The sequence below is a fragment of the Zingiber officinale genome, chromosome 2B (genome assembly GCF_018446385.1).
Source record: "Zingiber officinale cultivar Zhangliang chromosome 2B, Zo_v1.1, whole genome shotgun sequence".
Taxonomy (NCBI): domain Eukaryota; kingdom Viridiplantae; phylum Streptophyta; class Magnoliopsida; order Zingiberales; family Zingiberaceae; genus Zingiber; species Zingiber officinale.
Genome location: NC_055989.1, coordinates 150947627 through 150961607, shown reverse-complemented (window position 1 = coordinate 150961607; position 13981 = coordinate 150947627). Strand labels below are relative to the sequence as shown.

Sequence of the window (13981 nt, the reverse complement as noted above, 5' to 3'; positions counted from 1 at the left end):
AAGTATTTATATTATGATAGTTATATAGTTAGTGTATCACAATGTTATTAATATTGGAGTAAAATGTGATGTTACTATCTTAGCTGTCCCTTCAAATTGCCTTATACTTCTAATATTTTACGCTTGTAAAAAAAAATATCGACACAGATAAAGTAGTATTTTGATAATAAATAAAAGATAGGAGTCATCATGATTTCCTAATAACAACCCCTAATTAATATATATTATTTTATTTATTTATGATATTAATAATAACATTATCCATATATATCTTAATCCTTCTACTCCATTAAATAAATGCTTTAGATCTGCCCATCATGCATCATTTCTGATGTGATATCATGCATGCTCGTGAAACCACAGTGAAGATAATAATAATAATAACAATCTACTTTTATTGTTTTGTTTTTAAAAAATAAGAAAATCAAGTAAATGTAATGGGGGTGTTAATTATTGTTCATTCTCCTAGTAAACAGCCAAAAGAAAACTAAGGCATGCAGTACAGAGGAACTAGTGCTGTCTCCTCAGACTTCCTTAATGAATAGCCTTCAATGAACTGCCTTGCCACTTCAATGCTCATCTCGATCCATTTGTTTCATTTTCAACATTTATTCATCCAATTAGTTCAGTCCGACCGGAGCGGTTCCATTGCTGGATGCATAATGCGGTTTGCCCGGTCGCATTTAGGTTCGGCTCGCTCATGGCCTTGGTATGACTTGTGTCACAAAGGGATAGGGCTATAAACAAGTCAAGATGAACTAAGCTGTGTGGTGTTTAAGTTTGTTTGATAAGTTAATCAAGTCAAGCTGAATTTAAAATGAACTAAACTTTTAAAATGATTGTTCAAGTTTGACTTAGTTATGAGTTTGAGTTTGGTTTGAACTTAACTTAAACTTGGTTTGTTTAGATGTTATCAAACTCTTAATTAATGCTTATTTGAAATTTTTATATTTTAAGTTTGTTTGATTGGTTATTAAATTTAATAATATAAATTTATTTGTTCATTTTAATTTTTTTATTTAGTAGGTTGATAAAAGTTTTATTAAAAAATATGATTCACAAATATTGTTCACGCACGTTGTTCATGAACAATATTTACGAATATTATTTACGAACATTATTCTTGAACGTTATTCACGTTAACGAGTTGAACACATATGTATTTAAGATTGTTTATTTAGTTTAATAAGTTGTTAAACCTTGTTCATTTAATTAATTTTGTGTGTATCGAACGAACATAAATAAATTTTTACCAAGTTGAATACCAAACTTGTTCATGAGCCTACAAAGGGGATGTTTGCATGAATATGTGTGTTCTATTTCTTAAGCAAATTGCTCCCCAAATTACACTTTTACCATTTTTGTTTTCATTTTTATTTAATTTTTAAGTAATTTTATTTATTATTTTTTATCAATATTTATATTTTTTTAAAATTTATTTAATTTTTAATTAGTTTCATTTTTAACCGATTTTATTTATTATTTTTTCATCATATTTTTCAAATTTTATTTAATTTTTATTTAGTTTTATTTTATTTATTTTTTTCAATTTTATTTAATTTTTATTTAAATTTTTTTATTATTATTTTATCAATTTTTTATTTTATATAATTTTTAACATATGTCAGAATCTCTCTATTCCTTTAAATTACCTTCTTAATTCGATACTTAAATTACCCCTATCCAAATTTGACACATGCCAGAATCTTCTCTCTCTTTAAATTATCTCTCCCTCCAACCCTTGACACATAACACATGACAAGACCTCTCACTTTCTTTAAATTACTCATCCTCCAACCATTGACACATGTCAAAACACCCCGCTCTCTTTAAATTACTCCTCTTCAGCACTTGACATATGTCAAAACCTCTTCTCCATTTAAATTACTCACCCTCCAACCCTTGACGCATGTCAAAACACCACTCTCCCTTTAAACTACCCTCTTCAACCCTTGACACATGTCAGAACCTCTCCTCCCTTTAAATTGCCCCATTATAACACTTGACACATATCAAAATCTCTCATCCCTTTAAATTACCCACTTTCAACCCTTGACACATGTCAAAATCTCTCATATATTTAAATTACCTCCCTTCCAACCCTTGACACATGTCAAAATCTCTCATACCTTTAAATTACCCCCCTTCCAACTCTTGACACATGTCAGAACTTCTCACTCTCTTTAAATTACCCACCCTCCAATCCTTGACACATGTTAAAACATCCCTCTCCCTTTAAATTACCCCTCCAACCCTTGACACATGTAAGAACCTTTCCTCCCCTTAAATTACCCACCCTTTAACTCTTGACACATGTCAAAACCTCTCCCTTTAAATCCTTCTCTCACACTTCATTTTTAGTTACTCTTCAGTCACACCTCCCTCCATTGCTATCTTCCTCTCAGCCTCTCCTTCTCTCTTCCTGAACACATAGTTATCTTCTTAGTTATTACTATTGAGAATGATATTCCTACTGAAGAGAGTATCTCCAACAACAGTCGTGATTATACACTAAAATTTGCTACAGATCAGGTTAGTTATTATCATTATTTTATGCATATTCGTTATTTATTTTATAAGTAGAGAAATTATATTAAGAATGGATAATATCATACTTATACATCTTTGTTATATTTTTTATATAGATATTTAAAAGTAGAGAAGATATGGTAAATTGGATAAAGACAGTTGGTCTGAAGAATGATATTGTAGTAGTTATTAAAATTTTTGTTAATTTAAAATGTGGCAAGCTACCAAAGTGTCATCTTATATGTGAAAGAGGTGAAAAGTATAAGCCACCACAATATCTAGTTAATGGGCAATCCTTAAAAAGAAATATCGGGATTAAAAAATGTGAATGTCCATTTGAGCTGCGAGGTATACCAATATCTCTAGATGGTGTGATGTGGGGTTTAAGGGTTGTCTGTGGTTTTCATAATCATCAATTAGCAGAATATATTGATGGTCATGAGTACCCGAGTAGGTTAAAACCAATAGAAAAAGAATTTGTTCTTGACATGACCAACAACACTACACCTCGTGAAATTCTTAGTATTTTGAAGGAAAGAGACCTGTCAAATACTATGGGGATCAAAAGCATTTACAATGTCATTTTCACAAATAAATATGCTAAACGGGGCAACCTAAATTCTATTCAGCATGTCTTGGACCAATTAATCAAGAAAGAATATCTTCATAATTAGCGTACCAATCCAGACACCAACGAAATCACAGATATTCTTTAGGTTCAACCAAAAAGTCTAGAGTCGTCTGTCAACTTTTCATCTATGTTGATTATTAATGCCACATACAAGACCAATAAGTATCAGATACTACTATTGGACGTTGTGGGTATCACATCCACAATGCCAACTTACTCACTTATGTTCGCATATCTTAGTAATGAGAAGATAGAGCAACTGACATGAGTATTAAGTACCTTAAAGAAGTGGATGGTTGAAAAGAAGACATTGTTGCCATTGGTGTTTGTTTCAGACCGAGATTTAGTGCTTATTAATGCCATTGAAACATGTTTTCTCAATGGACATCACATCCTTTGTATTTGGCACATAAACCAGTGTGTAATGAATAAATGCGCCCCTATATATGCTTGGTCTGGAGTGACAACATTTTTATACACCATGACACTCACTCATTAATTCATCCACACAATGGTCTTATCAACAGAAGTGGAATGTCATGCGTGAGGAGTATCAACGATTCGAGAGTGTTTTAAATTACCTTTGGGATATATGGTTACACCCTTACAAAGAGTGGTTTGTTTCAGTCTGGGTTGATCATGTATGCACCTCGGGAGCAATTCAAATCAAAGGTATAATCACTTTATAGCTTTATTATTTCAATTTTGTTGATTATTATACTATTTCAATTCTTTTCAGTATTAAAACACAATGCATTTTTTTATTACAAGACAGAGTCTGCACATGCGAGACTGAAGTTATATTTGGGAGATATCATGTCATTCTTACAAGCATCTTTTAAAAAAATACATAAGATTTAGATATTGAGAATTTAGTTCGAGGATATTAAGAAATCGTTCGAGAGATCTCTCAACATTTCATGTTATCAACATTTACATAATGACATTTTTAGTCAAATAAGATGTCGGATTTCATTAGAGGCAATGTAGTTGATTTCTAGTTAGCTAAAATGCGTTGAGGAAATATCCCACCAGCTAGCCAACAGATGCAACTATTTTATCAAAATTGTATATGGATTGCCATGTGAGCACGATCTTGAACATTAATGTTACTTTTCCATTTCAATTCCGCTACAGAATATCAACACTCATTGGAGGAGATTGTCTATGCACGTACATCAGTTTAATGACTAGGGAGCACGACCCAATAGGACATCCCACGTTATTGAGATATTAGATGGGATAAATCCACATATGCGAGAGCATATGATACACAAGTTTTTCGATATGATAGATCCATCTCAAAGTATTGTTCGAGCCCCTTCGTACAACATGGAACATAGAGGTTGACCTGCGGGTAGAGATGAGCAAAGTGGATGTCGTATACTTTTTTTGCAGATGCATCCACTTCAGGATCTAGGGTCTCTCAACCAGCTGCAACATCTCGAGGGAGAGGAAGACCTAGAAGGGGGTCGAAGGTTCGCAATACTTAAACGACTCATGATTACTCTCCAATTCCACCCATCCATGATACTTATATTGAGAAATTACCTATGCCTCTGCAACGTTATATTTCTCACACTATTGACGTTCAATCTGATAGTCATTGTGGATTTAGGACAATAGCTACACTAATTGGGTATGGTGAAGAAGGTTGGTTTCAAGTACGATTTTAGCTTATAGAAGATATTCAACAAAATAAGGATCTATATGATCAACTTTATCCAGATTAAATGTGGTAGCCAATCTATTATTCTCATTGAATTGGTTCAAGTCGTGGGTAGCATAAATGTATTGAATGAATTATATGCCTTTGGGAATTATCATCACATTAAGGTACAATCTTGTACTGCATACATTTGGTGAGAATGATGGGAGTTGTTTTATTGACTTACCATTAAGAACTCCTCTAGTTCCAAACCAAGAGTGTCGAGAAATAGTTGTTGTCCATGTTGGCAATTACTTCGTGCAAGTTTTCTTACACTCTCATTACCCTGTATCACCCATTCCAACATGGTGGTGGCAACATTCATCGAACTAAGCTAAATGATGGGTCACTCGTTATATGTGTTCATTTGTGGTACGAAATAATAGGTACACTGCCACTAAATACGTCAGGAGCAGAATTTAGAGGCAATATTGATTAAAATTCCTATTTTTATATATTTTCATATTTTTTTTGTATTATTATGTGTATTTTTCATTTGAAAAAAATATTTGTTCTTAAGTTATGAATGTGTTCACTATTAATTACTAGTGTTTTTATTAGTTTCAAATATATAATTTTTATTTTGTTAAATTTTTTACAAATAATAACTCCTAAAATTTATCACTAAAAAATAAACAAAATATTACAAACATATAAAAAAATATTTAAAAAATGATAAAAAACTGATTAAAAAAAATAAAACCAATAGATAAAAGAAACCAAAAAAAAACATGGACAATTATTCGAAGGGTATAAGGGTAAAAAAATTGATGGGCTGGGAGGTGAGGGTGTGTGACAGGAGGGAAAAGCCGCTCTCATTTCTTAATGGGTTTCTTAGGTGGATACTTGGAGGCTCATTAAGGTCCGAAATTGTGTAAATATTTACACGGGCCTGTATGTTCTATTTCTTAATGGGCTTATGAGTGGATTCTTGGAGCCCATTAAGATCCAAAATTGTGTAAGATTTTATTTTAATGTTTACTTACGGAGTTATGGTCTTTTCCGCCTTGCTTCCCAAGGAACAATCTCGATGGCTGTTTCACTCGCCCCTCGAAACATCCGATCTGGTCGGTTCCTGGATTGCCACGTAGGATATCTCAGTGCGGTTACTTGGGCGAATCTAAAATCCGCTTTAACCCCGTCTGCTGTCTAGTCTCCTCCCCAGAAGAGCTTCCGGAGGGAATTAATCCAGGAACCCTAGATCGCCGCTAAGGTTCTTCCATCTCCGCTGTCCCGAAGCCTCTCGGTTAACGTAGGATGATCTTCTCCAAGCTCGCGCGCTCGATCTCTCGGCCTTCGCGTCAAAAAACCGGACTTGTAAGTTCCTTGCGCTTTCCTGATCGTGGCTGGTTGTGTAATCTGTTCATTTATCGGTTTTATTTCTCTAGGGAGGAATTTTTGGCGTTTCCGAGGCGAGGTTTGGATGCTCGAGAGAAGCCCTTTTGCAAAAGCCGATCTTGCACGGGGATAACGGAGGGTTGAAGTCCCTGAGGGGCTACGTCACCTCAGCAATAGTCGGTAGAAATATCGGAAAAGGGGATCGATTGGGAGATTTTAGATTCCTCTTGGCAGGCTCAACTTTTAGGCGATTCTTTTCGAGTGAATCACCCGAAGGGAAGAGTAAGAAAAAAATTATATTTTTATGTTGAGGCGATTTGGGAATAAATGCATGAATTTTGTTAGCATTTATCTTATGCTTTGATTTGTTATTCTAGAATACGAGAACTACTATCCCAAGGACAAGAAGGAAATTCCGAAAGGCGATGAGAACAAACAATCAGAAGGAAAAGGTATTATTCTATGTTTCTTAACCCGGTAATTTATCAGTAACTGCAAGGATTAGATCTACTTTTCAACTAAACCTGAGAAGCATGGGGTTATCAATGTATTTCTTGCCGATCAGTGTAGTTTATCAAGTGTATTAAACCATGTCTTGCTAAACTTGCCTTAGGACTAAACAGATAAATGTCTTTTGAAAATATTCTTGAAAGTCTGCTGTTACTAAGTAACTTGAATCCACTTTCCATCCCTTAACTGTGGTTGTCATGAAATGTCATCTAAAGCTCTAGGCCTAAAATTTCCTGTGTTCAAAAAATTGAAAGAAAGCTCAATTTTGTTGTCACTAAATTACATTGGTGTTTGGGTCAGATTGAATTGAGCTCTATTAGTGAATACTGAGCACTGTTTTCTCTGTTTTTTCAATTTCTCTTTTTCTAGGTCAATCAACTCTATCTTAGAAAAGTGGCATAGTGAATAGGTCATGCAGGGTCCTACTATGTTACCAAATATATTTGTAGATCAGGTCTTAATATAGGAAGTTGTGGTTAGAGTTGGCAAATTTGATGTCTTCACAAATTGCAAATCACATGCAAGCATCACTGATGACGCAGGTTTATGTTAAGGTTGGTCATCCACCTTTAGTGATTGTGAAGTAAATCTTGATGCTCATATAGCATGCTGAATCTCATTTATTTATTTATTGAAGTTATAATGGCATTGCTGAATCAACACTTCCTTTTTTAGATGAACTAAAGCCATTTCATCCAGTAGTTTTGGTTCACAAGTCCGAGGCCAATATAGGGTTTCCAACCTTATTTCCTAATGTAATTTTTCTATTGTTAGTTTAGGAGTTTGTTCACAACCTCTTTGGAAGATAGTTTATCATTTCTATAGGTAGGGTTCAAATTCAGATTTTAACTGCTACATGTTTCGCCTTCTGGATATTTCAGTAACTAATGTCATTCAGCTAATTGCTACTGCTGAAAACCTTGATTTGAGTTAGTTTTATTGTGTTCAAAGTAAACTTGAGTTGAGAATGTGCTTGTTGTGAATTGTGATATTTCAGTTCAAATTACAGAATATCAAATATTTAGTTCAAGTTTTCTTTTTTGATTTTTTTATATCCTAATTTTTGTTCATTTATAGAGGAGTCGAGCACAGAAGATTTTGGAGGATTTCAAGAGAACATAACCAAGAATTTGCAGAGTGTCCTTGGTCCATTACTTTTACTGGGATTGATGTTTTTTTCAAATTCTCTTGGTTCCTCTGACCAAAAGGAGGTTTGTATGTCTATTAGCACATATTTTGTCGTTTTGTTCTTGTACCGTCTACCCAAGATCTTTTCATGTATTCAATATCATTAACCCCGTAAACTTATAAATGCAAATAAATAAATAAATTGTAATACAGCTTTTCAAGATTATTAAGCTTGTATCACTTTTTATTGCTCTATTCATTGACAACTTCTCTTTTTATATATTTGATTCCCCTTTGATTTCTGTTCTGAAAGGCAATCATGTTCTACCTTGAGATTGCTGTTTTTTCTTTGACTCTAGAATAGGTATAAGTTGAGATGGTACTAGACTTATCATGTACCTATAGTTGATTATGTAACTATTTTCGAAGTTAATTTATCTCAACATTCTTTTTAGCAATTTCAAGAGTTGCTATAGCAAATAATTTATATATTTGATACTAGAGCTAAAAAGAAGATGACTTGCTTGGATTGACCATTTTTTTCCTCTGGTGTGGACAATTTAATATTTGAGTTTATCAAAGCATATAGAATCTTATATTTTCAGTAGGAGCACTCCAAATTAGACCCATGGTTGTGAAATGTGATATCATAATTTTTACTTTTTAAGATATTAGAAATTACACAAGTCTGATAGTTCACTCTGCTTAAAGTTGTATTCTTTAAAATGTCAAACATATATTGTGACACACATACATAAACATTATTGTTTTTATCATAACTAACCGTGGACTCAATAAACTCACATTTCTGGGTATGTACTGACTTTTTTAATAATCCACTTATATCTTATTTTATTTTCAAGTTTTCTGATATCACACTTTGAATGTTTTTATTTGCAGATTAGTTTTCAAGAGTTCAAGAACAAGCTTTTGGAACCTGGTTTAGTAGATCACATTACTGTATCGAATAAATCAGTAGCAAAAGTTTATGTCAGGAGTTCTGGATATGGTAACAATCAAGCCAAAGACAATGAAATCCAGGAAACTGGAACACCTGTCCCTATTCATACTACTAGCCAATACAAATATTACTTCAATATTGGAAGTGTTGAGTCATTTGAGGAGAAGCTGGAAGAAGCTCAGGAAGCATTGGGGATAGATCCTCATAATTATGTTCCTGTTCGGTACATTTCTGAAGTAAATTGGTTCCAAGAAATACTCAGATTTGCCCCCACTGCATTTCTTGTGGGGTTTGTCTACCTCATGGGACGAAGAATACAGAGTGGATTTAGCATAGGTGGTGGCGGTGCTGGTGGAAAGGGGGGTCGTGGCATATTTAACATTGGAAAAGCTCAAGTGATGCGAATGGATAAGAATTCCAAGAACAAGGCAAGCAATCACTTGAACTTTTTCTAAAAAGCAATTTTATGTTTGATGATTGCATGGGATAATATTCATTCAGTGTGAGATTACTTCATTCCCTTCAACGTAGAAATAACATCTTTTATAACCATTCTCTTTTATTAGAAAGTTTCTGCTATTGTTTGATCATGTAATTGGATATTCAATTATTCTAGTTCATTATTGTTGGTTCAGGTATTTTTCAAAGATGTAGCCGGTTGTGATGAAGCCAAACAAGAGATTATGGAATTTGTTCACTTCCTAAAAAATCCTACAAAGTATGAGGAACTTGGAGCAAAGATTCCCAAAGGTGCTCTTCTCGTAGGTCCTCCGGGCACAGGAAAAACTCTTTTAGCAAAAGCAGCAGCTGGTGAGTCTGGTGTCCCCTTCCTGTCGTTATCAGGTTCAGATTTCATGGAAATGTTTGTAGGAGTTGGACCTTCCAGGGTGAGGAACTTATTTGTTGAAGCCAGACAATGTGCTCCAAGCATAATTTTCATTGATGAAATTGATGCGATTGGCCGAGCAAGAGGTCGTGGAGGATTCTCAGGCTCCAATGATGAACGTGAAAGCACACTAAATCAGTTGCTTGTTGAGATGGATGGATTTGGGACAACATCTGGTGTTGTTGTACTAGCTGGCACTAATCGCCCAGATATTTTGGATAAGGCTCTCTTGAGGCCTGGAAGGTTTGATCGTCAAATTTCTCTTGATAAGCCTGACATAAAAGGACGTGACCAGATATTTCGTATCTATCTGAAGAAGATTAAGCTTGATAAAGAGCCCGAGTATTACTCTCAGAGACTAGCGGCACTTACACCTGGTTTTGCTGGAGCTGACATTGCTAATGTCTGTAATGAGGCTGCACTAATTGCTGCTAGAAATGAGGGTACAGAAGTAACAATGCAGCATTTTGACGCAGCTATTGACAGGATTATTGGTGGCTTGGAGAAGAAAAACAAGGTAATTTCTTACTTTAATGTAATTGCGAGAGTTTTATTCATCTTCCCGGAAATGCACTCCATTACTTGTTTTGCCATATCATTGTAACCTTTATTGTCTAATTCTTGTTGATTGCTACGAGGATAATATTTCCTCTTTTTTTTCATGTTTATTTTGATATTTTTTGGTCCTTGCTTCTTTTATGCTATCATCTTACAGTGACAATGACATTTCAAATCATAAATTTGTGATCCCTAAGTTTTATATTTCGGTTATAATACTAAGTGCTCGTCAAACTTCAATCTACATTATTTTGTTTATAAGTTTGTGCTAGCTAAAGTGTTTCTCTAGTTTATGTGTTTTTGAGCCATTTTAAGTGATTGAAACATATCTCTTAATTGCTTTTTATAATCACTAAGATTCTATGATGTGCCTTTTTGAATGCAAATAAATGCAGGCATCATGTTATTGAATTGCAAGTGGTAACCTTAGATCGATATCTTTATTCACATAGTTTGAGTGTGCTTGCCGCCAATTTGGATGAGCTTAAAAGTTGTTTTTTTTTTTTTTTTTGCTGTTGAGAATCAATCTTACTACTATTTACTGACTTCGTACAATGTTTCTTTTTTTATTTTCTCATCTGATAAAATTTCCTCGCTTTGTGGCTTTGGTTGGAACATTGTGCTTGGGTAGCATTTATAGGATAAACCCCTCCAACCAGTGAACAAATTCTCCAATACATGATACAAGAACACATGTCGGTATAAATATACAAAAGCAACGCAGTTGGTATTCCATCGTCTTGCCAATTGTGTATTTAAGATAAGTGTCATTTGCCCAATTATTTGCTACAACTGTGGAAAACTAGATGATTTGTTTTTTGATTAGTGCAACACATCAATACCATCTATAGTTAATTTGCCCAATTAATCGATTTATTTTTTGATTAGTGTAATAGGAATTCCATCAATGCCTTTTAGATGCTTTAAACTCAATGTTAATGCTGACTTATGGTATTTAGTGTTTTAGTGCTAAAAAGGGGTAATTACCAATCTCATGACTTGTTATTCAACAATCGATTTGGAGACGGAGCTTTCAGTACCTAAATCTTAATTTTTTTAAAAAATATATTTCAACCCAAAATTTCATCTTGCTAACGAAAAAGGTTTTGTTGATAACAAATATTGTGGAAAAAGCAACACAATTTGGCAAGATGAAATCTTATTTTATTTACTTCTGCTATTCCATTGCACAATGTTCATAAAATTATTCAACAGATTTTATTTGTTACAGTTAATTTTACCCTTGTACTATTTTTTTTTTGTTACAATTTAAATCTTTGTTATTTATCAGGTAGAATCCAACTTATTTCATGTACTAGAAATATGTTGATTCTAACATTTTATTAAAGTCGTACGGTGCAACACACAGTTTAATGATTCTTCGTATATAAGCACCTACTATGGAAGAGTCGAACTGTCTCTAGTGCACTTGCTCATAGGTTTAATCCTTTTAGGCCAATATTGGCATTTCAAATGCTTTCGGTATGCTTAAGCTCGTTCCTAATTGTTGAACGAAGCATATTAGCTCTGTATTCTCATGCTAGCTTAGGAGCCTTGAACTATTAATTCTCGAGAATGACAAAATGGTAAGTAGACTTAAATTGTTTTAGAATCTAAACTTATCAGTGGTAGTTTGAAAGATCTTTCTTGACATGATATATTGTTCTTGTTATTTCTTTGGTTTTGATCTGACTCATCCACTTAAACTTGTCAGGTAATTAGCAAACTGGAACGGCGAACTGTTGCTTATCACGAATCAGGACATGCTGTTGCAGGATGGTTCTTAGAGCACGCAGAACCTTTACTCAAAGTTACAATAGTTCCTCGCGGAACCGCAGCGCTAGGCTTTGCTCAATATGTGCCGAGTGAAAACCTCTTGTTAACCAAGGAGCAGCTCTTCGACATGACTTGCATGACGTTAGGGGGACGGGCATCCGAAGAGGTAGAATTTCACCATTTTTGGCTTTCATTTTTGCACTCAAAATCACAAAAAAAATTGTATCGATAATTAGATGCTCTTATGGTGATGAACTATTGGATTACTGGTAATGCTCGATACTAAACTAAAAGTTTATCCCTATTCCTAGTTTTGAGCTTGGTTTTAGTGACAAAAGAAGATAAGGCTTTCGATTCCTGACATATGGGTTTGTTCTCATCAGAGGTGGTTATTTGATCTTAGTCGGAAGAATTTGAGTTGGCGGTTCAATGAAGGATAATTGTTTTGTCTTCCGAATATCATTTATACTGACTCAGATTTGTTTCTAGCAATATCGAATCTATATTTAGATCCATTTCACCATAGAGTCAGCTTAAAGACACTGATCGATCTGTTCAATGCCGATCAGAACTGCGTCGATATGAATAATCTTTGTAATTTGTTTGCTCTCAGGTTCTCTTGGGCAAGATCTCGACTGGAGCTCAGAATGATCTTGAAAAAGTCACCAAGATGACTTACGCCCAAGTTGCGGTTTACGGCTTCAGTGACAAGGTCGGCCTCCTCTCCTTTCCCCAGAAGGAAGATTCGTTCGAAATGAACAAGCCTTACAGCAGCAAGACGGAAGCCATCATTGACGAAGAGGTCAGAGAGTGGGTATCGAAAGCATACACGAAGACACTGGAATTGATCAAGGAGCACAAGGATCAGGTCGCCCAGATCGCGGAGCTGCTGCTGGAGAAGGAGGTGCTGCACCAAGAGGACTTGATCAGTGTACTCGGAGAACGCCCGTTCAAGTCTGACGAACCGACGAACTACGACAAGTTCGTACGAGGCTTTCAAGACGAGAACAGCACGAGCATCGACACCCCCAAGGACGAAACAGTGTTGGAGGATGATGGGTCAGTGAATGGGGAGGTCCTGCCGGCATAACTGAGCTTGGTCGATGAGAGAATCGGAAGGTGTATATGGTCACAACTTGCTTGCCCATGTAGAGGAAGGAATTGTACAAAACTCAAATAACAAACTGCATCAGGCAAAACCACAATGGAGTGGTGGATTTAATTATTGTAAACTAATCTTGAAAGCAGATTATTTTTGATACATTCAATAATGTTGCTCAAATGATAAACTAAATGTATTCTTTTTTTATTTTTTTTTTGGTTGGTAGTAAAAAGTAAATGATAAACTAAATGCATGCGCGTGAATGAATATTTTGACTAAACTTTTTTTTGAATATTACTTGTATGGCGGTAAACAAGCCGAGCGGGGTGTTTGAAACTTTGATACGGTAAAATTAAGCTATTAATGATTATTCATGATTTAATTTATTTTTTTTTACAAGTATTTGATTTAAATTTAATTTGAGTATAGTAAACCAACGAATTTTTAATTTAAATTTAAATTTATTTAGGTTAACGAGTTATTTAAATTTATTTATTTAATTGATTCTGTGTATTGAACATACGTAAATATGTTTTTATTAGATCAAATATTAAATTTATTCACGAACATTAGTTCATTTATCACTCTAGTTACTTTGATAGTTTTTATTTTTATTTTAGTTTTTTACTATAATTATTTCTTTTAGTTGGTATGCCGATTAATTCTGGGATGACAGGTATGGCTTCACGAAAATTTCTCACTGACTATCAAGATAAATCGGAAAAGCGCTCGTAACAGACGACCATCAATCCAGCGTTCTTAGGTCAATCGCTCATTAAAAGAAATTCATCCATTAGTTCATCGAAGTTGGAATTCAATCTTTATATGATTGGAAAACTAAAAAGATGCTCTAC

General features: G+C 34.4%; 1 protein-coding gene across 1 annotated transcript; it reads left to right on the top strand.

The window, feature by feature from the left end:
* The first annotated feature begins 6007 nt into the window (after positions 1-6007).
* On the top strand, positions 6008-13334 carry LOC122047854 (ATP-dependent zinc metalloprotease FTSH 8, mitochondrial-like). Its single transcript, XM_042609363.1, has 8 exons — positions 6008-6185; positions 6257-6488; positions 6584-6658; positions 7794-7927; positions 8745-9233; positions 9441-10208; positions 11964-12191; positions 12639-13334. The coding sequence occupies exons 1-8, from the start codon at positions 6126-6128 to the stop codon at positions 13113-13115; spliced, it is 2463 nt and encodes an 820-aa protein (XP_042465297.1). The 5' UTR covers positions 6008-6125; the 3' UTR covers positions 13116-13334.
* The last annotated feature ends 647 nt before the right edge of the window (positions 13335-13981 follow it).

Bases quoted from the DNA above. Each gene is read 5' to 3' on its own strand.
- LOC122047854 (XM_042609363.1), top strand. From the start codon at position 6,126: ATGATCTTCTCCAAGCTCGCGCGCTCGATCTCTCGGCCTTCGCGTCAA. The intron at 6,186-6,256 runs GTAAGTTCCTTG...TTATTTCTCTAG, and splicing joins CGCGTCAAAAAACCGGACTT to GGAGGAATTTTTGGCGTTTC. The intron at 7,928-8,744 runs GTTTGTATGTCT...TTTTATTTGCAG, and splicing joins GTTCCTCTGACCAAAAGGAG to ATTAGTTTTCAAGAGTTCAA.